This window comes from Elephantulus edwardii, unplaced genomic scaffold (assembly GCF_000299155.1).
Source record: "Elephantulus edwardii isolate Elephantulus edwardi_28Jun2011 unplaced genomic scaffold, EleEdw1.0 scaffold00115, whole genome shotgun sequence".
NCBI classification, from domain to species: Eukaryota; Metazoa; Chordata; class Mammalia; order Macroscelidea; family Macroscelididae; genus Elephantulus; species Elephantulus edwardii.
In genome coordinates this window covers 3,446,240-3,472,761 of record NW_006399865.1, presented here as the reverse complement: position 1 = coordinate 3,472,761, position 26,522 = coordinate 3,446,240, and the positions used below count along the sequence as shown (strand labels likewise).

The 26,522-nt window shown below is 44.7% G+C and overlaps 1 protein-coding gene across 1 annotated transcript in view; it reads left to right on the top strand.

The window, feature by feature from the left end:
• Positions 1-26,522, top strand: part of ARHGAP6 (Rho GTPase activating protein 6) — a 508,230-nt gene that overhangs the window by 440,377 nt on the left and 41,331 nt on the right. The window contains exons 3-8 of the mRNA XM_006892363.1: positions 1,223-1,294; positions 12,675-12,931; positions 14,088-14,283; positions 17,693-17,748; positions 21,016-21,166; positions 22,063-22,211. Of these exons, the coding sequence (XP_006892425.1) occupies positions 1,223-1,294; positions 12,675-12,931; positions 14,088-14,283; positions 17,693-17,748; positions 21,016-21,166; positions 22,063-22,211 (881 nt within the window). The remainder of the gene's footprint in view (positions 1-1,222; positions 1,295-12,674; positions 12,932-14,087; positions 14,284-17,692; positions 17,749-21,015; positions 21,167-22,062; positions 22,212-26,522) is intronic.

Sequence of the window (26,522 nt, the reverse complement as noted above, 5' to 3'; positions counted from 1 at the left end):
TATGTTTGCTTATGCCATGGACTGTCCTTTTCTCTGTGTTATCACAACGTGGCTTCCAGATTTGCATGTCCTACATGTTAAATTGACAGCTGCGTAATCCCAGAATGCATTCCTGCAATGGTGAATACTAATATTTTATGATGATATCCTAGGAATTCAATTGCAGCTGCTTGCTGATATGAATGGTATCTTTATTATTTGATGAGTCAACCAGATGTATAAAGTATGTTTGTTGAAAGTGCCAGCTACCAAAAAGGATATGTGCCTCACTTATTGGAGTAAAAAGTGACGAATAATCCAAGAGCCCATATATGGGAGAATGGTTCATTACATTCTAGACAGCCGTGCTATCCACGACCCATCCATCAGTTTGTCTTTGTGGTGGCTTCTGTCTTTTCATGATTTTGGATGCTAGGCTGAAAGTATTTCAGATGCCACTGGGATTATCTGGTTTGGACTGGTGTCCAACAATAAAGCAGTCTGTAAAGAAAGGCCCTCGTGATTTATTTCTGAAAGTCAGCCAATGAAAATCCTGTAATACTGAATTAATAAAAGAAGTGTTGTTCATTTTAGTGCTGGGAGATAGAGGCACAGTGGTTGCAACAGTGGATTTTTAGCATGAAGAGGGTACAAGTCTAAGAAGCGTTTCTGTCATACACGGAGTCACTATGAGTTGGAGCCGGCCTCAGCAGCAAGCAGGACGAAATACTCTTCTCAGACAGTCCACGCAACAACTTAGCAAGTTACGGTCAAGGACACTGATAACGTGTCAAAAATCAAACTGTAAACGGTGCAGCCACTGTCAGTGGGGTCTGTGGATCCCAATCCATTTTCTTCTCTAGCTGTCCCCTGTTCACTCATGATGTGACAGCTGTGTCACAGACCATCCTCTCCTAGAGATTTGGTTCATAGTGGACATTGATTCACATAGACATGACCCCTAGGAAGAGGTAAACATATCCAAATGGCAAAAGGAAATCCTTTCCAAATGAGGTTACTCTCCTGTCTTTTCTAAAGGAAAATAGACTTTAAGAGCATTGTTCAAGGTTCTGGCTATGTGTTCAATCCAATTATGACATTTTTAAAGTATTCTCTGTTAAATATGTCAAGTTATGAGCAAAGTAAGTGGGAAAACATTGTTTTGCTCAATGATAGTTAATGATACTATATAAAATACTTTCCTGGTGGCTCTTAAAACATCTCGTTCTTTTCCTGTTTACAGATGGACAGAAGAGAAAGAAATCTTTGAGAAAGAAACTGGATTCCCTAGGAAAGGAGAAAAACAAAGACAGAGGTAAATGAACTAAAGCAAATGCATCTTCCATGGATCATAATGGTTGAATTTGGTGGAGTTTTCGAATTGCCTAGATTTATGTGGTTCGACTCTATTATGCAAACTGGGTTGCTCTGACGGAATGGCATTACGGGCCGCTTTGGTCTGCTCTTGTGTGTTCGAGTGGCCCTATACTGAATTGATGAGTTCAACCGGTTTGCACACGGGTGATTTCGGCCAAGCTTATGGTTCCAATTATGATTCTGGCCCATCAACTATGCAGCAAGAGAACCTGGGTTGAGTAGCCATAGACGGCATCTCTAATGCTAACCAGCTGTCTGGCAAATCCAGGCCATTAGGCAGGGCTGGGTGGATGTGAAAGAGATTGGGTTCGCCTGCCATGACTACTGGAAAGAAAGGCCCATGCTCATGGGTTACTGAAAATGGGCCCTTCTCACAATTTTGCTGTTAGAGCCCATGTTTGGGCCTGTGCTTGCTTCCTTAAATGTTTTGCAAATCATTGTCTCGCCCTTCTCTTCTGCGTACCTTTCTAGGTCTGTTTAGGAAGGAGACCCTTTAGTCATCCTTTCTGAGGTATTTGGCATCATTTTCAAAGCCTTTTCACTGAGCCTTCTCAGTGGGCACCTGGGCCCCATTGTTGTTGTTGTTGTTAGGTGCCGTTGAGTTGAGCTTGACTCAGAGTGACCCTATGAACAGCAGATCTGAATCCTCTGCTACCCTGTGTGCATCTCTCATAATCGCTGATATACTGGGGCCCATTGCGACAGTCGCTGTGTCAGTGTACCTGGTTGAGGGTCTGCCTCTCTTTCACCATCCCCTTGCCTTTCCAAGCATGATGTCCTTCTCCGAGGAAGAGCCTCTCCTAGATTCTCAAGGGAGAAGCCAGTCAGCCCACGGTGCTCTCAGGCTCCCGGTTCCCTGATTTGGAAGTGAAAAGACATATCGTGTCACCAGCCTGGCTCTGGGGCCCTGCACACTAGGCCCCGTGGCCCCCTCTCAGTGTCCCACTCGCCATCTCTCCCTCATGGGCCTGCATGCACTCCAAGTCGTGATCCAGCTGCCAGTATGACCTTTGTCCTACTTAGGAGGGCCCCAAGTGAATTCAAATGGTCTTTGGGTTAGTAGCACAACTTGCGAAGGACTGTGCTACTGGTCTCACCCACCCAAGCCAATAAAACTCAACTCCTTGCCCTCTAGCAGGCTTTTAGGGGCCTGTAAATTTCTCTGAAGGAGATTGCCTGTAATCTTTCCCTGAGCAGCTGCAAAACTGTCGGAGAGAAGCCACCTGTGAGTTAACAATGCAACTCCCTCCGGATTGTGCAAAAACGCAGAGCTGCTTTCCCTTAGAACACAGTCTCGTGGAATCATAGACTCCTGTATAGTTGGACGTCGCTGAATGGACATTAAACAATGCCTGCTTGTCCATCCATTTGATGAAACAGGGAATAAGTCCTGGGCCTCGACAACCAGTTAGGTGACCTTGAAGCACCTTTTTTATGTTGAGTCCATTTTGGCTTTAAAAGAAATTGGGGGAGGAAGGGAAGGGGGGGACCATGAAGCAGAGAGTATTCTGTAAATTGCAGCCTAATCAGTATAATCCCAGAACAACTCCACAGCATCGATCCCGTGTCTAAAACTCACCCATAAACGGTCACGACATTTAGTTCTATGGGACAAAAAGGAAATAAAGAATTCAGAAGAGCTCTATCCTAGAAGTCTTTCCTGAGGGTCAGACATGGTGTTTTGTGTTTTTGTTTGTTTGTTTTATTTTGTTTTTGTTTTTTAAATCAGCTTCAGCTATATAACGTCTGTGCCAAAGACTTCTAGTCCGTATTAACCAGGATACTAACCAGGGCACATAGTGTCACAGCTCAATTTGCTGCTGGGCTAGTACAGAAAAAATTCTGTGGTAACCTGTCACCATTGTCTACAGGACTCACATTTCTAGCACTAGTTGTGTTCTTGCCTTCCTGTCATAGTTCTTTTAAACAAGGGTTTTTATTCTTCTGCTTCTGTGTGAAATTCAGAACCAGACCCAGTTCATCTCTGGTCATTTGGATCCATTTGCAGCTCTGAGGGAGAAAGATGGGCGTCTCCTTCCATTAAAATTTATAGCCTTGGAATCCAATTGAAGGGCTATTATGAGTCAGAAACAGCCCGAATGTCCAACCACAAACGAATGGATTGAGAAATGATGGTATATTCACACAATGGAATACTATGCAACACCCAGGAACAATGATTTTGTAAATTATTGCCTAACTTGGGGGGGGGACTGGAGAGCATTACGCTGAGTGAACTAACTCAGTCCTGCAAGGATAAATTTTGTATAAAACCATTATTGTAGAACAAGTATAAGGATCCTGGAGGGGTGAGAGAGGCTAGAAGCAGAGGGATGTGGATGTGCAGGGGGAAGGGGGCATTAATCATTGGGTTGTACAATTTAATAAGGGGGGGTTGAGGGAAATTGAAAGAATTTGTTCAAATTTGTATTTGAATTTTGTAAATAAACCGGGGGAGAGGGGAAGGGATGGGGAATTGTATACCAATGAAGGAATTTTTTTTTCTTTTCAAAGAGAGGAGTGAACTGGTTGGGAGGGGTGGGCAGGGAGAAAAGTGCAGCAATGAATGAATGGAAATCCAAAAATCTCTGTAAATGTTTATTAAAATTAATTTTAAAAATCTATACAAAATAAAAAGGATTGAATTAGTAGCAGTGAGTGAGTGAGTGCAGGCTTGAGGTGGTTCACCCAAAAGTGCTCATTATACGGGGCTAATCGGAAAAGAGTCTTGAACATCCCTTGGACTGCCAAGAGAACAAACAGCTCTGTCCTGGAGAGGAGAAAGCCAGGTTGCTCCTTGAAGGCAAGGGGGAAACATGCTCAGAAGGATGGAGGGATAGCGCAGGAGAGGAAGACCCCGGATGAGATGGACGCCCAGTGACTGGGGCAGTGGGGATAGGTGTGTCAGAAACAGTGAGACTGGCTCAGGACCGGGCAGGCTTCAGAGCTGTTGTACATAGGGCCGCTATGAGTCAGTCGCAGGAGACTCGACGGCGCAGAACAACAACAACAATCAGAGTGAGTGCCGTTGCAGGAGGTAATATTTGTGTTTCTGTGTGCTACATGAAAAGGAGCAGGATTATAAATGAGGGTGAAGGAAGGATCAGGGCCAATAGCCAATTTCCACCGGGTCAAAGAGTACACACTCATCTGACCCAGTGACACTTCTTGGACTCCTAAGACAGCTCCGTGGGCACTCAGCTAGAGGGAAGGAGATAGACCAAAGCCCGACCTCATCTTTCTCCCACACAAGTGATGCAATGGTCAGCTCTCCAGGCTGCGAGGGGAATGCTGTGCAGTCTTGGCCTGGTTGTAATGGGTTCACATGCTTTCTCTGCAGTTGAATCTTGGCGTGTAGGCTCATGACAGCTGCACATGAGAAAAATGTTCATCATTTGGGTGCAATGGTTAAAGGAGGAAAACAGGAAACTTGGAGACCTCTCTTGCTGGGTCATCTAAAAATAAATAAGATTAGGCTTTTAGAACCCAAGAAATCGTTGGATGCAATAAGGTTGGCTATCCCATTCACTGTATTGATCGATTCAATCAGAACGAATCATGTCCCAGCTGTTTCTGATTGGACTGGAAAAACCAAGGTCCATGTGACCCCTTGGTGCCTCCGGCCCTTGAGCAGGGACCTGTGTTCCTTTGGATTTCTATTTGGACAATACTTAGGGGTTGATACTGATTCCGAAAACCCATTTCCATGTAGAACAGTTCCAAGGTCTTCATTTCTCTTGGTTAAATAACTTGGCAACCAAAAATAGTTATTTTAAAAACTTTCAGAACTTTTGAAAATTGCTTTCAGGTTTTTAAAAGGAAGAGCTGCCTTTTAAAATGAAAAAGTTAAAAATAACTCCTTTTTTTCTAGTTAGTATGGTTCCTAATCAGCACAATGTGCAGTAGATTTACCGTGGCATTAATTTGGAGCTTGGCCTGCCTCAGATATTTTCAGATTAGATTTACCATTTTCATTAGCTGTGTCTACTTCAGACTTGGTACTCCTGTATGCTGAAATGATATTAGGAAGTGTATCATTGTTCTTAACTCCTATGAGATCTGAGAGGTAATGCAATATGGGAATGCATTGATACATAAAGAAAAATATATTGAATGTCATCATTGAGTGATCTCATAGTTCCCTATGTGACTACCATAATGGAAATAGCACCAATAGAGGGCTTTAAAGGACAAATATTTATTTTCATGGTCCTCGAGGCCACAAGTTCAAATCAAGGTTTTTGTATTTTTACCTAAAAAAGCTTTTATTTTAACATTTTTCATAGTTTATGAAATAAGTACTGTGACTCCATGGTGTTCCTTGGTATTCTTGGCATGTGTCTTCTCCCACATAGGACTCCAAGTCCATTCAGTTGTTTTATAACTCAGAAATTATTACGTTTAAAGCCTACTCTACTCTGATACAGCCTCATTATTCCCAAGAAAGGTGATCCAACAGAATGTGGAAATTACCGCTCAGTATCATTACTATCAATTGGAAGCATCCTGATGGATGGTGAAGAGCTCGAGATTGTTCACACCTTTAGTTTGCTTGGCTTCACAATCAACCCTTAGCACTTGCACTCAGGAAATTAAGAGATATATTGTGTTGGGAAAGAGACCTCTCCAGAGGTACTGAAGAGCAATGATGTCAGTCTGGAGACTAAGGTGCACCTGATACAGGCCATTGTCTTTGCAATCACTTGCTATGCATCAGAGAGCTGGACAATGAATGGACTGTCCTAGAGAGGGATGATAGAAGGAGGATTTGATGCCTTTAAGCTGGGTGCTGGAGAAGAGTATTGAATATACCATGGACTGCTAAGAAAACAAAGAAGTTTGCCCTAGAGAGGGTGAAACCAGGCTGCTCCTTGGAGGCAAAGATTCAAAAGCTCCGTCTGACATACTTTGGACATATTGCAAGGAGGACCCAGTCCTTGGAGAGGGATGTCATGCTTGGGAGGGTGGAGGGACAGCGCAGGAGAGGAAGACCCTCCATGAGATGGATTGATTCAGTCATTGGGGTAATGGGGGTAGGCGTGTCAGAGATAATAAGATTGGCACAGAGTAGTGCAGGGTTTAGGGCCATTATTGCTATGAGTTGCAGGCGACTTGACAGCACATAACAATAACAGTAATCATCACTATCATGTACAAGCAAAATACTGCTGAAGATAGCCCCCAAATGGCGAGAACATTACCTTAACAAAGAAACTCTGATTTCTAAACAAGGCCTGCAACACAGATTGAGTGGAGCTGGAAGGCACAACTTCTTCGTAATAAGCAGCATTGTTAGAGAAGACCGAACCAAGTAGACAGTGGCCGTTCCAGAGAATGCTGGGAAGGAGCAAGTGTGGATGGGACTGGGAGGGCCGTAGCACAGCTTCTGATCTTCACGTGAACAGCAGTGACGTACTGTTAACAGACGTGTGAAGAGGGTGACTTAATGGGCTCTTAAACTCAGTTACTACTCTGAGGTGTAAACCATGAAGCTGAAATGGGAGTGCCACAGAGGGGTAGGAGGGAGACCAGTTAGGAGACTATTAGGCAAGAGAAAGATAGCAGTGCCTTAGAGTTGATGGAATGGAATAAAGAGAATTGGATGAAGACAAGGTGTAAAATGATAAGGATTTAATGCTGGAGTGGAAACGGTTTGTAAGAAGGAGAAAAACCCCAAGGGCAGCTCTCAGAAGAATAGGGGCCATTGGCTATCGGACGAAGAACCATGAAGATGATGTTTGAGTGATGTCTGAGGGACATCCAGATTCGAGCAGGAATGTGCTCCTTCCCTGGGCTGGAGGTCACGATGAGGTGTCTGGTATCCATGGATGGAAATTAGAGCACTAGGTTTGGATTGTCCTGCTTGTGGACAGACTGCAGAAGGAAGAGGGGGTTCAGATTGCATTGTTAGGACCCTTCATGCTGTAAAGCCCGTTCATTGTTGGCTGCCATGCAGGTGGCATGGTAACTCATAAACATTGGAACAAAGCCCTGCCCAGTCCTGTACCACCCTCACAGTTCGTTGTAGATTAAGTCATTGTAATCCAGATCCATTTTATTGGCCTTCAGAAGTAGATTTCCAGGCCTTGTGTTCTTCTGAATCTGGAAGCTCCATTGAAACTTGTTCAGCATCACAGCAGCATGACTGCACCTGAGATGCACGACCTGGAAGTCAAATCCAGGTCTCTTTCCTAAAAGGAACTTCTACTACTGAACCAACATTGCCCCCTGTTAAACACTTGGAACCAACTACCTCGTAGCTGACCCACTAGCGTGTTTTCCAAGGCTGTAAAATTTACAGGATGAGATTGCCCATCTGTCTCCAAGTGAGCCCTTGGTGAATTTGAACCTCCAGACAGGTATGGCCTGTGGGTTAGCATCACAGCTCCCTACAGACTGAGCTAAGCCAACAGAGCTCCTGGCAAGTCGGGGGGAAACTTAACCTTGTCCAAGGTGCCAGGACAGAGAGTGGTCTGAGGAGTGGCCACTAGGGTGATTGGTTGCCTGTGAGAGAACTGGTTAAAACCCTGAATTTAAGGAGCATCAAGTTGGCAATGAAGTTAGAGAGAGGTATTTTAGAGTAACACTGGGGGTGACAGCCGAACGGATAAGACAAGAGAGAGTGGCAGGTGAGAAAAACACAGGTAACACTTGGGAGAATGTCAACTGTAGAAAAATATCAAAGTGATCTTTTGAGAGAATAGGTTTCAAGGGTTTTTTTACATATTCTGTTAGGAAAAAAGATTCTGGCATGGAAAGGTATATCATTCATCCCTGAGTTTGGCCGACTGCCTGGTTTTATAAATAAAGTTTTATTGGAGCACAGTCATGCCCATGTACTTACATATCATCTATGGCTGCTTTTGCATCACTTTGGCAGAATAAGTAGTTATGACAGAGATGCCATGGCCTATAAACAGGGGAGGAAGGCTTTAGAATAACACTAACAGTGTACTTAGGCCTCCAAGTTTAAGGACATACCACTTATGGACACCACTCCTGGCCAGGCCTACCCTTAGTGGGCATGAAAGGAGCAGGAAACGGGACACAGGGACGTTTGTGGCAGCAGTTCTCCTGCACCACAGTGGGCGGGAGGTTGTGAATGTCTTTACATAGCCATGGGAGAAAATAGATCCATAGTTGTTCATTTACCTATAGAGGAAAGGTTTGTTCAATAGAGCTTGTGAGGAGCCCTTAGCTTCACAGCAGCCGTGTTAAAGGAAGCAATAATATCCCAGGATCTGGCCTAGAATTATTCCGAGACGAAGTAAAACACTCCAGTAGAAGCTTCGAGAAATCTCCTTTCCAAGCTTGTAAGGGTCTTTAAGGAAAATCAACAAGAAGCTAGATCATGTAAAACTCCATCCCCACAGAACTAAGACACTCCATAAGGAAACAGAATTGTCCTTGCTGCCACCACTGCTGCTGCTGCGTCTCATCGGGCCAGAATCAGCTCATCGCTGACCGGCCAGTGGGTTTTAAGAGAAGTAAGTCACACAGGAGGAGATTGCCCACCTTTATCCCAGGGAGCAGCTTGTGGGTTCAGAGTAGCCCTATGTCTTTGCATTGGCAGCACAAGAAGGGGGGGGGGATCTTTTGGCATCTTTTAATGTGGAGAAAAAGAAAGGTAAGAATTTAGTGAGGTAGAGTGACCTCTGTTTCACCTGTTTAATTTGTGCTAACTTACCATATTTTTGCATACAATGTGCTCTCTCCACTGGCCAGCACATGCATAGAATGCTAATAGCACGGCTGGGAAAGTAATGCAGGGGGGAGGTGTGCTCTTTAAAAAAACCCCTCAAAAACAAAAAAAAAAAACCACCCCTGTGTAGTGCCCTTGTTTGTCAGTAACAGGGCGTTTCACTTGATAGATGAACAACAGGCTTTCAGATATTAAAAATGAGATTCCAAAGGAAACTATTTTCTTCTTCCCCCACCCCTCAACTACTTGAAATTTCTCAAGGAATCTGTTTTAGTTCCCTGCTCGGATAAAATGGCTCAAAAAAGCATCATTGGTCTCCATGTCACATTCATTCTCTCCAATTAGCTTGCCTACAGGGGCCTATGCATGCAACTCAGTGCATTTATCACTGTTGCCGTTATCATCTCTGGGCATCTCCCGTGCTCTTCTGTAGCTGCCAGCCAAGTCCTCAGCGTACGGCGCAAATCCTCTGAAGTGGCCCCTCGCCTTTGCTCACTGGTTTTGCTAGCAGGAGAAACTGCCTTTTCTGTGCCGTGAGCACTGGCAGCTGCCACACTCGCCACAGAAGTCGCCAGGCCTTGTAAGTGGTGAAGCGCTCCTTTAGTATCTGGAAGGTTGGTGGTTCTAGCACATCCCGAGATGACAGGCCTAGCCATCTGTTTCTGGAAGGAAGGGCCACAGTCTGGAAATGCCCATGCAGCACTTCTGCACAGCACCTCACAACGACACACTGTCCATACAGATCAGTCAAAAGAGAAATGGCCGGGTTTCATATAGTATTCTCATCACGCACATCTTCTAGCTTGCTGCTGGAGAATGACTAGCATCCCCCCGGGAGGGGGGGGAAGGAAATCTCCAAATGCTGAAGGTTTGATTTGTTACTTCATGAACGTTTGCATGCCAGCTACAGAGCCAGAGGTGCAGGGTGTTTTTTTTTTTGTTTTGGTTTTTTTCCCCCCCAGGTACCTCTTAGTCTTTTTTTCTTTTTTAATTTAAATTTATTATTAATTTGAGTAAAAATTTACAGAGACTTTGGATTTCCATTCATTCATTGTTGCACTTTTCTCCCCTCCCAACCCTCTCCCCTAGTACACTACCCTCTTGGAAAAGTAAAAGACAAATTCTTTCATTGCTTTACAAACCCTCCCCCAGGTCCACTCCACCATGGAGCCTTCACTCTAGACTCTTGCCATGGCAAAATACCTAATCACATATCCCTTTTAAACCGTTTTCTCGCTCATCTGTTTCAATACAGTATACATCATTGAAGCCATCTTAGTCTCTCCCCAACCCCAAGGTCAGTCCTGTTTTATAACAGTGACACCTTGCAGTACTTGTCCTTTTATGACTGAGATACTTCACTCAGCGTAACGTCCTTCAGAGTCCCCCATTTTGAAAAATATTTCCTAAGTTCCTTGTTTTTCAATGCAACATAGTATTCCATTGTGTGAATGAATATACCACAGCTTCTCTATTCATTCATTTGTTGATGGGCACTTAGGTTGTTTCCAACTCCTTGCTATTGTGAATACAGCCGCGATAATCATGGGTGTGCATATAACGGCTTGTATGCCAGTTATGGTCTCTTTAGGGTATATTCCCAGTAGTGGAATTGCTGGGTCAAATGGTATCTCTAGTTGCAACTTTTTAAGAAAGAGCCGTACTGCCTTCCACAGTGGTTGCACTAGACGTACAGGTTTTTACAGACCATTTCTGCTTTTGATGGAGACATGGCCAAACCAGAAAACAAAACCAAACCAGTTGCAATCAAGTCAATTCAGACTCATAGCGGCCCTGTAGGAGTAGAACTTCCCCACTGGGCATCCAAGGTGATGAGTTTATGAACACAGGCTACCTCATCATTCTCCCTCAGCGTGGCCCATGGATTTCAACTGCTGACCTCTTGGTTATCAGCCAAGCATTTAACCGCTGTGCCACCAGGGCTCCACTGGCCATCAGCCCAGTGATGTTAAAAATGTTGTCATGGATCAAGGCAGAAAACCTTTCAAAGCTGCTTTCCACTTGATTTAATGTTAGCTTTTCCTTTCAAAGAACAAACAACCTTAGAATATTTGCCCTCGATCATGCTGGTTTCATTCATAGGAGTTATGAAAACAAGTGCAAGGCTGGACTCCAATTTGCTGCTTTGAGCGAACCTTCTCATTTTGAGTCTAAAAGAAACCGTGCATTTAATTCAATTTTCAATGCTTTTCAGCATGAAGTTAGAATGTTGCCAATACAATGCAATGTATAAGTAGATAAATCCACCGCAGAGACCCATAGAGCCCTGCATGAGGCCCTGTCCCCCAGACTACCCTCATGGAAGGTAAAGCGCTTCCCAAACTGTAACCAGCTAGACAGTTTGTGGCAGAGTGCACTTCTGCATGTGGCCAGCAGCACGGTTTACATGGAGGTTACGAGAGTGGCAACTCCAACACCTATGGCTGGAGGTAGGAGTTGGGAGGGAGGAACACAACCACAGAAGAACAGACTTCTCAGAGTGCTCCTTTGCCACCCAAGCTATCAGTCCCTCTGTCTGTATGCTTGTACTAAGGGAACTCATCGGAGCGTGGTTTGTAGGGAGTTGGTTCCACAGCTGAAGCAAAGGCAGTTTGAATCCACCAATTGAAATAGACGTACTGCAGTCTCCTGTACAGTTTAGGCACAGAAACCCATTCATTGGAGCGTCAGCTATGAGTCGGCCCAGACTTGCCAGCAGTGACCTGAGGTGACCTTCTTACTGGAGACTTGGGTTAAGATCCACATAACCAAATTTCTGTCTTCACCTCTGTGATATCTTACCTAACTCTCCAGTCTTCCTACCTCCCACACTCTGAACCCGTTATGCGCGAAGAGGGGAACTTGGTACGCCCCGTCCCTCCATTGTGAAGAGTATCAGGACGTCCTTGCTGGTGGCTCGGGCGAGTTGGCTGTGATTCTTGGTAACCTCACAGAGTGAAGCCGTGCTCAGCCCCTGTGCCAGCTTCACCATCGTTGGCAGGCTTGAGCCCCCTAGGTTCTGGCTACCGTCTCAGTCCATCTCGTGAAGGGTTTCCCAGCTTGTCACTGATCCTCTTCCAAACATGAGGCTCTTTCGTAGTGTTTGCTGGCTTACTGTGTGCAAACAGATGAGCACAATTGATGCCATCCCTGCTTCGCCAAGTATTCCAGCTGTATTTTTCTAAGACTAATGCTGGTGTTTAAGAAATGCCTCGTCAGTAGATAAGGTAGCCTCCCCTCACCTTGCTGGCCCCAGGGCCTCTTGATCCTCTAAACTCCAGATTAACCATTTGTAAATGACGTGTTTATGAGAGCCATGCATTACTTATATTTGATTCCCAAATGCCACACTTTTCAATAAAGTTATTTCCATTCCGACCAACTGAAGCCAGAGGAACAACTAGAGGCCTCAGTTTCTCAATTAAACCTTATGTTCTTCAGATCTACTGGCTTTCTTCATTGAAGAGGACACTTTGGGAACGCAAGTGCCCTCTCCAATTTTTGCCTGAGGAATCAATAATGGGGAAGGCAGTCATGTAGCTGTGTGCGGTCAAGTGGGAGGGAGGGTCCTGGGACCAGGCTCCTCTGACAGTGGATGCTTACGTTTCTCTTCCAGAATTCATCCCGCAGGCGTTCGGAATGCCCTTATCCCAAGTCATCGCCAACGACCGAGCCTATAAACTCAAGCAGGACTTGCAGAAGGAGGAGCAAAAGGATGCGGCGGATTCCGGGCCTTCTCTTCTCCCGTTTGGAAATAAGAAACAAAACAAGGAACTCTCAAGCAGTAACTCATCTCTCAGCTCAACCTCAGAAACACCCAATGAGCTGGCATCCCCAAACACCCCCGAGCCGGCTCCTCGGGCCAGGAGGAGGGTGAGTAAAGTTATTGATTGTACAGTGCTCGCGTAGAGCCTGGCTAAGTGGTTCAGATCCGGGGATCAAACCGCAGCTCTTCTCAGAGAGCTTTTACACAGTTATGGCCCCTGGGGCCCCTCTCAAAACCCTGGGGTGCCTCTCCTTTGTTAGACTTCTCCACCATGATAGTCAGAACCTTTAACATCACCATGTTCCTCAGTTGTCAAATTTTCCATCTTCTCTTGTCAAACTTCCTCACTGAATTCTGGAAGAAGAGTGCCCGTTTTCCACAGGAGAAAGATGGGCGGTCTCCTCCTGTGCGATTGACTGCCTTGGAAAACCCAGTGCAGGGTCAGTACCTACTCGACAGCTCACAACAGCACCAGGCGAGTTCCTCTGGGACACTGCTCCAGCAGCCCAGAGGCGGTGTTGATAATACTCCTTCCCTCACCTGTCTTCCTTTCCCAGTGCCCTGCAGAGGTTTCCTGGGACCACATCCAGAATAAGGCACTTCGTGCTGCTTCTGGGGCAAACCACACTAAGGCAGACTTAGAAGACTCCTCCGGCTCAAAATCTGCTTTCCTGCTGTCACAGTTAGATTTTATTATTATTTTTTGCAAGATGTTTATGACTATCTCATTCATTGAATATGTGGTTGTGTTTTTTTTTTAAAGTGATTCGAGAAATGAAATGGTTCAGCCAAAGTATTTTAATTATATGATTCACATCTCTTCTCTTCCATTTGGAAAATATTGTCTATGTTGAAATTGTAACTCTTGATAGTTTACCCTGTGTTGTGCTGCTTTCCTGCCTTTTTCAAAATGCGTATACAAACAGCACAATTCATTTAAGTCATATCATTATAAGAGTGATAAAGAATCCCTGGGGCGGCGAGCTCTGGTGGCCTAGTGGCAAGAAGCTGTACTGTAATCCTGCAGGTCTGTGGTTCAAATCCACCAGATGCTCTGGAGAAGGAAGGGGCAATCTCCTCCTGTACCAGTCAGACCTGATTTGACGGTACACATAAAAAAAAATAATAATAATAAAAACACCACACACACACACACACACACAGAAAAAGATGTTTCTTTAAAAAAAAAATAGAATCCCTGGGGTAAGAGTGTTTACTGGCCAGCATCTGTACTCTTGGTTCACACCTGTGTGTCATTCGCAGGGTGCGATGTCAGTGGATTCAATCACGGATCTCGATGACAATCAGTCTCGACTTCTAGAAGCGTTGCAGCTCTCCTTGCCAGCCGAGGCGAAAAATAAGAAAGAAAAGGCCAGAGATAAGAAACTCAGTCTGAACCCTATTTACAGACAGGTCCCCAGGCTGGTGGACAGCTGCTGTCAGCATCTAGAAAAGTACGGTAAGCGACCTAGGCCTTGGGTGATTGCGAACCAGAGACGTTCCTGTATTCAAGCATCATTCATTTACCAACCCGATTTCAACTTTTGTTTATTTTAATCAGACACGGGCTGGAATGTCCTTTGTGAAAAAGTTGACTCGTTGCTTAAGAGATCACAGGGTTGAACAAGATCCTGGGTAAAGTCTGTGTTCGGACTGTTAAGCCAACGAAATTCCTCAGAAGTGAGGCTGCAAGCCAAGTGATTTGGGGAAAAGATGGGGTTTGGTGACTCGTTCTGCCCCAAGGGCCCCTAGAATCAAAACAGAGCTCCTTTGATCTTTATTTATACATTGAAGTTACTCCAACATCTTAAATAAAGGGGGGGGAAATAGTTGAAAACCTTGGCTTAAATGCCTCGTACATGCATGGCTTTGACAGCAGGTTTCCGTGAGAGTCAGCCACAGGAAAACCTTCACCATGACCTTTATGGCAGCTAGTTAATTTGTTGACTTAAAAATAATAGTAAGACATTTTAAAAAATAGCAAGACAGGTCTTGAAAAATATCTTGTCAAATTCATTCAGTCTTTGGGCTCCATCACTCTGCCATTTCCACCATTTCAATATGTTTGATTTCTTGGTAAGAGGCTGTGCTTCCCTTCGAAAGGCACACGATTTGGATCCAATAGCTGCTCCCTGAGTGAAGGATGAGCAGTCTTCTCCCATGTGATTTACTGCCTCTGAAAACCCTGCAGAGGGTCAGCTTTGAGTCAGTTCCAATTCAAAGGCAAACAACACATCCCATGTCCATGAGGAAAAGTCTCTTAAATTGTTGCTTTACTATAAAAATAGTATGTTCTCTGTAAAAAAAAAAAAAATTTTTTTTTTTTAAGAAAAACCAACCTGACATTTCAGGGGGCTATAACACAGACACAACTACTATGAACAGGCTTCTATCATTCTTTCTAATGAGGAGCCCTGGTATAGTACAGTGGTTAAAGTCCTCAGCTACTAAGAGGTTGCTGGTTTAAACCCACCGGCTACTCATTAGGAGAAAAAGATAATCGTTTGATTCTATGAAGGTGAGGTCATTTCATCAGTGACATTTTATAGCAGAGTTTAACTACTCTATTAGGGTAGTTTAGGGTGATTTATGGTATCCTAAAATGTCACTGAGTCAAAGGAAGCTCTGGTGGCCTGGTAGGTAAAGTAGTGCTGAATGGCAGGCAATTAAAGGACGCCAGCTGCTCTACAGGAGGAACGTGCTCGTGGATCATCTAATAAAAGTATAAGTCAAACTGTATGCATGGGAGGGGGAAGTGAGAAAGGAAAAGACATTTTTTTGGATATGTATCTAAATGTCTTAACTCATTGTGCGTCAAAATCACAGGACAACATATGGACACCTTAATGGAAAAGGGATAGGTATTGGCAGTGTCCGAAAGAATATGTGATTTGAAAACCTGCACTCAATTGAAAATAATGAAGTGAATGGCATTGTTAAGTAGAAGAAAGGCTTTGATAATTTTAAATGGTCCCTAGAAAGAATATAGACAAGGAACATCAAGCATTTTTTCAAAAGCGGATCGTTCCAGTCACATAAAAATCTAGTGCTGATTTGAGTAACTGCTTTTGTCAGAGAAAATTCAAGTGTTTCTTTTCATTTCCTTCTTTGCCTCCGCTGGCACACCGTATAGTTTCTAAAGCAGCATTTGGTCAGGATTGCTCAAAAACTAGGCAGTTGGCTTTTTTTGTTTGGAAATGCTACAACGCAGCTTAGGGCCTAAAGGCTTGGAGATAAACTGGATCTCCTGGACTTCCAAGGTATTTAAACCAAACTCTGTTCCAATTCAAGCAGATAGTAATCTTGGTTACTTTAGACCAATGGAACAAAAAGGAAACTCCTAAAGCATTTCTTTTTTAAGATGCTGTCAGATTTTGAAGTAGCAAAAGGCTTCGTTCACTTTATCTTTATCAACACATGTCAAAGCTCTTTCTACCTTCTCCAAGATTGATGTTGATTTGAGCCCATCTAAATCCATGCCCCGTACCCTTAATGACATGAAGTGACACAGTGACTGTGGCAATGGGGTCAAGTGTGTCAGAGATGGTAAGGTTGGCTCAGGACAGCCCTTTCCTACATATATCTCTCCTCCCTGGGTTTCTATACTACCAGGGGCCAATTCCTAAGCCTCTTTTATTTCCCCGAGACATAGGTGCTCAGGAAGATAAACAGGAGAGGCCCATACTTTCTTTCTAGAAGGTAGGGTGGTTTTAAAGTAGGACCTGCTATTCATCATGCTTTCCCTGTTTCTCTACCTCTGTTGGTTGGCGTTGATGATTGCCTTCGAGCACGACTCATAGCGACCTTGTGAACAAAAGGCCTGAAGGCCCTCTACAACTATCGACATTTATCAAAGTTCATAGAGGTTTCCGGAGGCATGTTGTTTAGGCAGTGGATGCCACTCCTGCTTCCAAACAGAGCTAATACATGGAATCTTTATGGGTGTGATAGTCTTTTACAAAACCCAAAACACTCAAACCACAAAACCTTGGAAAACAGTAAAAACCAGTCTTAATGTTGCAAAACAGTATGCAAAAAGATACCAATGTCCTATGTCAGAGCAATAATCAGTTATGCAATGTTGTTGTTGTTGTTGTTATGTGCCATCAAGTCGTTTCCGACTCACAGCGACCCTATGCACAACAGCTCTAAACCCTGCTCTATCCTGCGCCAACCGCACCGCCTCTGACACACCCATCCCGATTACCCCAGTCACCGAATCAATCCATCTCATAGAGGGTCTTCCCCTCCTGCGCTGTTAATTCATATTATTATCAACAATGTAATATATCAGATATATTTGTAATAAGAAGGCATCGCTCTAAAGGAAATGGTAAAGCTCTCTGGAGAGCTCTGCGAGCCCTGATCATACAGTGTGAGTCCGGGGCTTCCTACTGCCCCCTGCTGCTCCGTGGGAGGAAGGTGAGGCCGTCCACTCCTGTCAAAATTTACAGCCTTACAAGCCCCTGGGGACCTGTCCTACAGGGTTATGAGTCAGAGGTGACTCGGTGATGGAGACTTAAGTTACCACTTTACAAGAAATAAAGGGATGAGAAGAAGGTGTAATTAATAGCAGGGTGTCCAAATCCAGATGGCAGGGTTATATAGCGGGGAGGCAATTCTGTTGCCTCACCGAGGAAATGACAAGGAAAAAGTAGAGAGTGGAAAGCCTTTAGATTAAAAGACACTTAAAAGACATATTGACCTCGCACAACATATTACTCCTCCGTGGGTATATAAACTTTCACTCGTTTCTTCAAGTTCTCCATGTTACAGAGCTATATTGGCATTCAGTTCATTTTCTATTTGATTTCCTCCCGAGCTCCAAACACTAAAACGATACGTTTGTTTTGTTTTCTTCTTTTCAGGACTCCAGACAGTGGGGATTTTCCGAGTTGGAAGCTCAAAAAAGAGAGTGAGACAAGTAAGTGAAATGGGAAGGTTCTGTTGGGTGTTTCCCTTGACTTCCAACTGCATTGCCTCATGTGGAGTTCAAGCATATGCAAATCCACTCCTGAAGGTTTCTTCTTTATCCCTTCACCTAGTAACAAAAAGGAAAAGAGCCCCACAAACCAACTCACAGTCGGTTAGCTCCTGAATCCCAAAGAGTGAAAGGCAACAAACAGCTGAGAAACTCAAAACTTGTCACATTATATAAGCGAATATTTAAAAGCAAAGTATCTGGATGTGTCTGTATCTCATCCAACCAAAGTTAGTTTGTTGAGCCATAAAGCAGGAGTGTCAGAGGGGACTTGATCAGTAGGTGAGGAAACAATGCCCATTTTTATCATAAAATGTGAGATGAGATGCAATCCATCAATAATACTTCTGTATAATATCTAATTTTATAGCTTTTTTTTCTCAAAAAGAAACAGTTCTTACATTTTTCTAGAACTTCTGATTCCCCCCCCAATTCCTTTTTCCTGTAGTGTTCTGTACCCTTGGCTACCATGTCCCATTCTTGCAACAAGTTGATATTAGACTTCTAAGAATAGTATCCCATGATTGGCAGGTATCCATATTCATAATGGCTTCAGAAAGGCAAGCCACCTTTGAGAAAATAATTCATTTGTTGGCTGAAAGAGAATTCCAATGCTGTTTCCCCTCTGCTGGTTCCAACAGAAAGAAAGAACCCAGTGACTCAATGAAGAAGCCTCGAGAAAATGATTTCTAGTTGCAAAGGCTAAAGAAATGATAGCTCTTTATATTATTGAAACTACGTGAAGTAAATATCTCCTGGTATCTTTTCTTGTCGATAAAAAGTGGCTTTCAAAAGAAGCATGTTTTCAGTTTGCTTGGCTAGTTGGGGTTTTGTTTAATAGTTCCACAGGAGACTGTTGAACAGCAGACAACATTTCAGCGGAGAACTTGCAGGAAGAAAGATAAGAAGGTAACATTCACTAGAGCCTCTCACCTGTGCACTGTTTTCACAAAGAGCATGTCATTGAATCCACCCAGTGGCCACGAGAGAGTAGCTTCTTTAGTCAGCTTCTTTTCAGGCTTAGAGAGCTAAAGACCCTTATTTTGAGGTCACACACATTAATCAGCCCATAGAAGGACATTTTCCAGGGAGCTTTGGTGGCCTAGTAGCAAGAAGCTGCAACTACAATCCCAGAGGTGCACGGTTCGAATCCACCAGATGCTCTGCCAGGGAAGGAGGGGCAATCTCCTCCTGTACCAGTCAGATCTGATTTGACGGTACACGCACACAAAAATAATAAAATTTTTAAAAATTTAAAAAAAAAAGAAGGACATTTTCCCTCTGTCCATTTATTTTCTACGTTTTTACATGCTCTGAAAAGATGACAGGGTTAGATCACTGAAGACAGACTGGTGCTAATGACCACAAGTTCCATTCTGGGTGCCTAATGCATGATGAGGGAGATAGTGCAGGCTGTAGGGCACTGGGCTGCTAACCTGAAGGGCACACCTCTCTGGCAGTTTGAATATACCAGGAGTTTTGTGGGAGAAAGATGGGCACTCTCTGCCCAGGTGATTTACCACCTGGGAAACCAAATGTAGGGTTAGCTATGGGTCAGTTGCTACTTGACAGAAGTACATTTAGTTTAGGGTTGTTTTTTTTTTAAAAAAAATTTATTTTATTTCATTATTTTTTGTGTGTACCATCAAATCAGATCTGGCTGGTACAGGAAGAGATTGTCCCTCCTTCTCCAGCAGAGCACCTGGTGGATTCAAACCACACACCTCTGAGATTGCAGTTGCAGCTTCTTGCCACTAGGCCACCAGAGCTCACTGGTTTGTTTGGTTTTTAATGCCTGATGATGGTATGTTGTCTGGCATCAGTCAATAAGAAGTCATCGTGTAGGGGAGCTCTGGTGGCCTAGTAGCAAGAAGCTGCACTGCAATCCCAGAGGAACACGGTTCAAGTCCACCAGATGCTCTGCCGGAGAAGGAGGTGCAATATCCTCCTGTACCAGTCAGATCTGATTTGACGGTACACGTAGCACATAAAATAATAAAATGAAAAATAAAAAAAAGAAGTCATCGTGTGGATCAGGATCCACAAAATGGATTTTTTTTACATGGACTTTGAAGAAGAAACAAGTAAGGATGGGTAGTCTAATTAAAAACAGCTTTTAGCAGCCTACAACTTGCCGTTCTGAACACTTATCACTATAATAAAAGCTTTGTGGGATAAAATTTGTGAGAACTTCTGCTGGTTACCTGTCCCTCTACTGGCCCGGAGCTGGGGAAGGAACATGGCCTTTTATTTGCCGCCACGCTTCTGGGACTCGAAACGGAGCACAGAAGACATGGATAGTAAATCTTTGTCAAATGGTTGAATCAATGAATGAGCAAAAGAAAGACTTGCTATAGAAGGTTGTTACATAGAGCGTAGTCATGATCGCACGTAATTATTTCAACAGCAGGGAATAATGCCTCAAAGCCGTGGAGCTGTCAGGGAATAACGTAGGGTGTGGAGGTATTATTACTCCCTTCTCGCTAGTATAGGAGCCTGTTGCTATAAATGCTAAATAGACCCAGTGCGATGATAAGACAAGGAATCCTTCAGAGAATTGCTAATCAGGCTACTCTGAAAAACCCAAGGCAGTTCTCGTCTTGTGATTGCCATCCTTCACGCCTTAGTCATGAGTGGCTTATCAAGGCTTTTGAATGTCTTTGTGTGCAGAAGCTCCCTGCTTTCTCGTGGAATGCCTCTGTGAAACATTGCCAGATTCCCACATGGCAGTGTTGCTGATACGCAGAAGGGCTGTGCAGTAGATGGGTAGCTCCCTCCCACGTTTGACGTTGACCTGAGTTCTCCTCCACCACTTAGCTCCTCAACCTTCTGGTTGCCGTTACTGACCTTCCATCAGCGCCTGTCAGCCCACAGAGTTTCATTCAATATAAATGTGTATCTAAACATCTAAACTTATATTCATGGGGCCTGGCATGTCGGAAGTAGTGAGACTGGCTCAGGACAGGGCAGGGTTCAGAGCTGCTGTACATAGGGTCGCTATGGGTTGCAGGGAACTCAACAGCACATAACAACAACGAAACTATATTCATGGCTAACTTCCAGAGATTTTGTAGATCCAGGTGACACATTTGCGGATGCTGATCACCAAACGCTCTTCTTTTTCTGGGAAATACCCGCTGAGGTATGGTGTGATGTGACCCCACTGAGGTACGGTGTTATGTGATGTCCACCTGAACTGTTCTTTTCCAGTTACGGGAGGAGTTCGACCGTGGGATCGATGTCACTCTGGATGAGGAGCACAGTGTCCACGATGTGGCTGCCTTGTTGAAAGAGTTCCTGAGGGACATGCCAGACCCCCTTCTCACCCGGGAGCTGTATACTGCCTTCATCAACATTCTGCGTGAGTAAGGCTGCCCTTTCCCGGAAAGGGTCCTTGGAATACTCCCATGTCCAACTCTCATCAAAGCCCAACGCATGTTAGCTCGGATCACCTCTGTCTCTCTTGATTGGTCTCCAATGAGTGGGTTATTTAGGGAATTTTCTGCGATTTACCCTAGGGAGGATTAGCAAGAAGAAAGTCACTCTAAAACAAATCAAAATAGCCAAGAAGAATTTGGGACATTTTCAAATGCCCTCTGAGACTGTAGAAAGTGCTGGATAAATTGATGCATTGGAGTGTGAGCCTGAGTTCACTTCAAGTGTGTCCCCAAAAATAAGCCTGCGTTTCTGGTATGAAAATGGAGAGAACTCCAGGAACCCAAAGAGAAAGAGTCAGAGGAAGCCCAGTGGTGTAGCTCTGGCCAGAATTTTTAACGTAGCTCCTTCTGGGGTGTAAATACAGACCCCATGGAAGAGAAATGGGAAGTGAGGGCGATGGCTCGACTTGGTCAGCCTCAGTACTACAATGAGTGTGGTAGTGGTGTTGTGTGTCACCTATCAAGTCAGAACTGACTCCTAGCTGACCCTCCCAGCGGGTTTTCAAAGGCAGTAAATCACACAGGAGGAGATTGCCCATATTTCTCCTGCTGAGGTTTAAATCCAACAGCTGCTTTGCAGGAGAAAGGTGGGCAGTCCCCCCACCCCACCCCTCAAGCAACTTACAGCCTCCGAAAACCTGCTGGGGAGTTGGTTCTGACCCACAGACAATGAAGTGCTTTCAAGTGAATCAGCCTCTATGCCCTTCAGAGAGCTGAGCTGCTAGTGGCTGGGCGAGTGGGTGAGATGTGACGGTCCGGATCCCCCTTCGCACATTGCTCCCTGGCGCCTGACCTCCATGTCCTTTCCTGCCTTGTCTAGTGTTGGAGCCAGAGGAACAGCTGAGCACCCTGCGACTCCTCATCTACCTGCTACCTCCCTGCAACTGCGATACCCTCTACCGCCTCCTGCAATTCCTCTCCATGGTGGCCAGCCATGCCGAAGACAGCGTCAACAAAGACGGCCAAGAGGTATGCTCCGCCACCTGCTGGGCCACTGCAGATGTCTCCATGCATCCCTGCCCCTTCTCTCAAAGCATGAGTCACCGCTCTGATCCCGCGTTGCACTTACAGGAAATAGCATTCCCTGCGCTGGCCTCTGACTGTGAGACAGAGAACGGCATTCTCTGGAAGCACTCGGGGCACAGGGGCCACTCACCTCCATGTGGGTTCTTCTCAGTGAGGCTGCCTCTCGAGCCTGTCATATGCTTGAGGTTGCTCACATCAAGTCCCTGCAGATTTGTAGTGTGAGGATGACAGCGAAGGTTCCAGAGGTTCTTGCAGTCAGGAAAAGGAGATGGTCGCGTAATAAGAGTGACGCATTGTCCCTGCAACTCCTTTGAAGTCCACATAAGATGCTACCTCTTCATTTTCCCATTTACTCCTAGTTCTTCCGTCTGTCCTACTAGCTAGAATCCCAGTATCTCCATTTAAAAGTATCTTTCCCTCCTGCAATCCCAGAGGTGTGCGGTTCAAATCCACCAGATGCTTTGCTGGAGAAGGAGAAACAATCTCCTCCCATACCAGTCAAATCTGACTTGACAGTACACACACACAAATAATAATAAAAATAAATAAATAAAATAAAAAATAAAAACAGTATCTTTCCCTCACTCAGATCCTCCCAGCTGCAGCCAGTGGAGGGCCTGTCCGGATGGAATAGTCTCCTGTGTCACCACCTGCTGCTCTCACTTCATTTATGACCCACAGCGACACCCCACCAAGTTTCTGAGGCTGCGCACCTTAATGGGAAAACACTACTCATCTCTCTCCCGTGGAGAAACTAGTGGGTTCGAACTACCAGCCTCTAGGTTGGCAGGGCAGGACTCTATGTCCTGTACCCGCAGAGCTCCTCAAATGAAGCAGGAAGTCTGCTTTACCGATTGTTAACCCCTCGGAGTGTGGTGCACGGTGATGTCAGGGAATGCAGTGGGTTCTGCACATTCCCTTAGACACTCGAGTCCTGTCCGGTCAGGCCCTGTACAGAGGTACTGTACCCTCACTCTCTTTGGTCACATTCATATGCTCTTCCAGTGTTAAATTTTACCCCTTGACAAGAGAGGTGCTGGCCTGAGTATTGCATGACCTCCTACCAAGCTGCCTAGTCCATCTTGCCCTTAACAGGAAGTCAGCTCTCCTCTTTGATGCCTGGTAGTAGTCTTACCTCCCTTTGACCTTGGATTCCCGAGACAATGTCTGGCTTTCCCAGGTTAAATGGTTGATGGTGAACCAGCCAAGGAGTGGGAGCTTCGCAAATGCATTTACCCACTAGTGGTCTTCTTGTAAATCCTTGTTAAGTTGAATCGTGCATTTATTGCCATGAACCAGTCAAGTGTTATTTTCAAATGTTTTTGTTGTTATGTGTCATCGAGTCATTTGCAACTCATAGCGACCCTATACACAATATGCCTGTCCCATCCTGAGCCAGTCTTACTATCTCTGATACACCTGGCCCCGTTATCCCAGTTACCATGGCAGTTCATCTCCTCCAGGGTCTTGCTCTCCTGTGCTGTCCCTCCACCCTTGCAGGCATGATGTCTTTCTCCAAGGACTCGTCCCTCTTGGCCACGTACCCGAAGCATGTCAGACAGATTCCCAAATAATCATATGTCATTTCTTTCCCACATTAATACCGAAAGGCAGCTCCCTATTTCTTATCCTCATCTTCCATGTCGGGGAAAGATCGGAACTCCCATAAGGGTGGCATTTATCACTTAAGAAGTAATGTTCTCGACATCTCTGCTGCCTGCCGATGTAATACCATGGCCCCGGCATGTTCTTTCAGACACACCACTCTTTGACGGCTGTAGTGTAATTCTCATAATTGCTAAGTAGTCATATCTCCTGTCTGGGTGTCATCCTTTGTTGACAGAATAATCGCCAGGTAAAGTCAGAGTGAAGGCTGAATTCCTAGTTGTACATTTTACCAGCCCATGGAAGGTTGGTTCCAAGGGCCCCATAGGCACTAGAGACTTGCGTAGTTACTACCGTCTGAGCGAAGGAATGGGAGTAAAATGTCTTGAGAAAGGTCTCCCTTGGCCAGCTAATTCACACAAAGTCTTCACAGTGGCCAGTGGCAGGTCAGTTCCACGACAAATATAATCCCGACTCTGCCTCTACCTCAAGGCAGTACACGTTGTTGTTATGTACTGTGGAGTCAAAACCAACTCGGAACTGACCCTCCAGCAGGTTTTCAGAGGCCGTAAACAGCACAGAAGGAGGTTGCCCATCTTTCTCCCACAGAGCAGCTAGTGGGTTTGAACCTATTGCCTTTGGGTTGGCGGTATAACTCCTTATTCGGTAGACCTTCCCGGGAGGTCTCACTCGGGATTTCTCAGCCTCAGCATAGGTGGACGTCAGAGCTGGGCCATTCTTCATGGTAGGCCTCTCCTATGCATTGTGAGATGTCAAAAAATGTCAACCAATATCTAACATGCCTGTCGACCTCTAGATGACTTTAGGCCTCCCCACCCCCGCCGCCACTGTGGTCACCATATATGCCTCCAGGTATGACCACGTGTCCCCGAGGAAGCAAAACCACACCCCATTGTGCACACTTAGTAAGCTCTATGAACCACGAGCCATCTGTTCTGCACAAGTCAGCACAGTGATTTTCCTTAACTAGTTTGCTCTGAACTTGGAGAGAAATGTTTGTGAACTGTCACTGTTCAGGAGTGGAGAGAACCAGTTTGCCCTAAAGAGTAGAAACATCTCCTGTCAACAGCAAACTTGCGCAAGGCAGCGCACAGGGCCGCAGCGCTTTCTGGACGTTCTAGGCCTAGAACGTAATCCCCTTGAAGGTGTAACTCTAATAAGGATTCCAAAATAGGATCAGGAAGGCTATGCTCTCTCTTTCGTAGTTTGTTGTGCTGTCTGTTTGTGGTTGTGTTTGTGGATTGGAAACTGGAATGCATACCGCAAAGAGTGTTGAGAAGTTCGGGACTAAAATGCTCTGCCTTGTCTTTATAAAATTTCTGGCAGAGGAAAAAAACCGAAAGATGGAGGTGTGTAAGAGTCAGTGGAGGGTTTCCTTATCTGTAAAATGGCCATAAACCCAAACCACGCCTGTTGCCCTCAAGTGATTTCTGCCTTACAGCGATCCCCATGTGTGATAGAGTAGAACTGCTTCCTACATAGGTTTTGGGGTTTGGGTTTTGTTTGTTTGTTTTCATTTTCTTCGTTTGTTTATTTGTTTTTCTGTGATCTGGGAAGTAGCTTACCAGGCCTTTCTTTTGTGGCACTGCTGGGTGGGTTGGAATAAAGAAACTTTAGGTTAATAGTCAAGTGTAAGCCATTTGAGTTTCCCAGGAGGAACTTAAATGAACAAAAGATTTCCTTCTTAGCGGGTGTTGGTTAGTTTTCAAATTTAAGGCGTCATTTACGCATGGAATTGTCAGGACATTTCAGAAGGGGGCCTGAGAAAGAGTGTGCACTTTGCCCATCCCTGCTCTTTTCCAAAAATTTTAAAAAATAATAAAGTGCTCTTTTATTGAATTGCGTTTTGCTAACTTTTGTTTGTTTTATTTTATGCTGTTCTGTTTAGTTTGTATTTGCTCTGCTCCTTGGGGGCAGAAGAAATTCCCAAATGTAAGAAGGATGTTATTCCTTTTAGAAAGAATATTACAAAGATTAAATTGAGGAGTTGTGTTTTGGTTTTGGGGGGATTTGTTTTAGGTTTTTTTTGTTTCTTCCCCCACCTCCCTCAAGAAGTCCAAGAGCCTCCTGACATTGTGTGGAAAATGTGGTGTGATGTGCACTTGTTGAGCCAGAGAATCCATAGGTTCTACTCAGTAGGCCAGAAAGAACTTACGCACCATCAATGGAGAATGTGAGTCCTTTTCTTTGGAGAGGAATATGTCACTCCAAAGGCGCTTTGGTAGTCCATTGCATAACACGATGGAATACTAACCCAAAGGTCAGTGGTTTGAATCCACCAGCTACTCCTCAGGAGAAAGATGGTCAGTCTCCTCCTATAAATATTTCTTTATGGCCTCTGAAACCAGATGGAGGGCTGCAATGGAAGGATTTGCCTTACTGGCAGTGTCACTAGGCAACGGGAGATTGGCTTCACAACTTTAATGGTGAGGGAAATCAGGAATTCACCATAGGAGCAGAGTTGAAGGAGGCTCTGTAAGATTCTTCTGCATTCATTTTGATCTATCAACATCTGGCACTCAGATCCTTTTATCTCTGGATAACTGAGTTTTTTGGGGTTTTTTTGTTTTTTTTTATTATATTTTATTAATTTTCATAAACATTTACAGAGATTTTGGGCTTCCACTC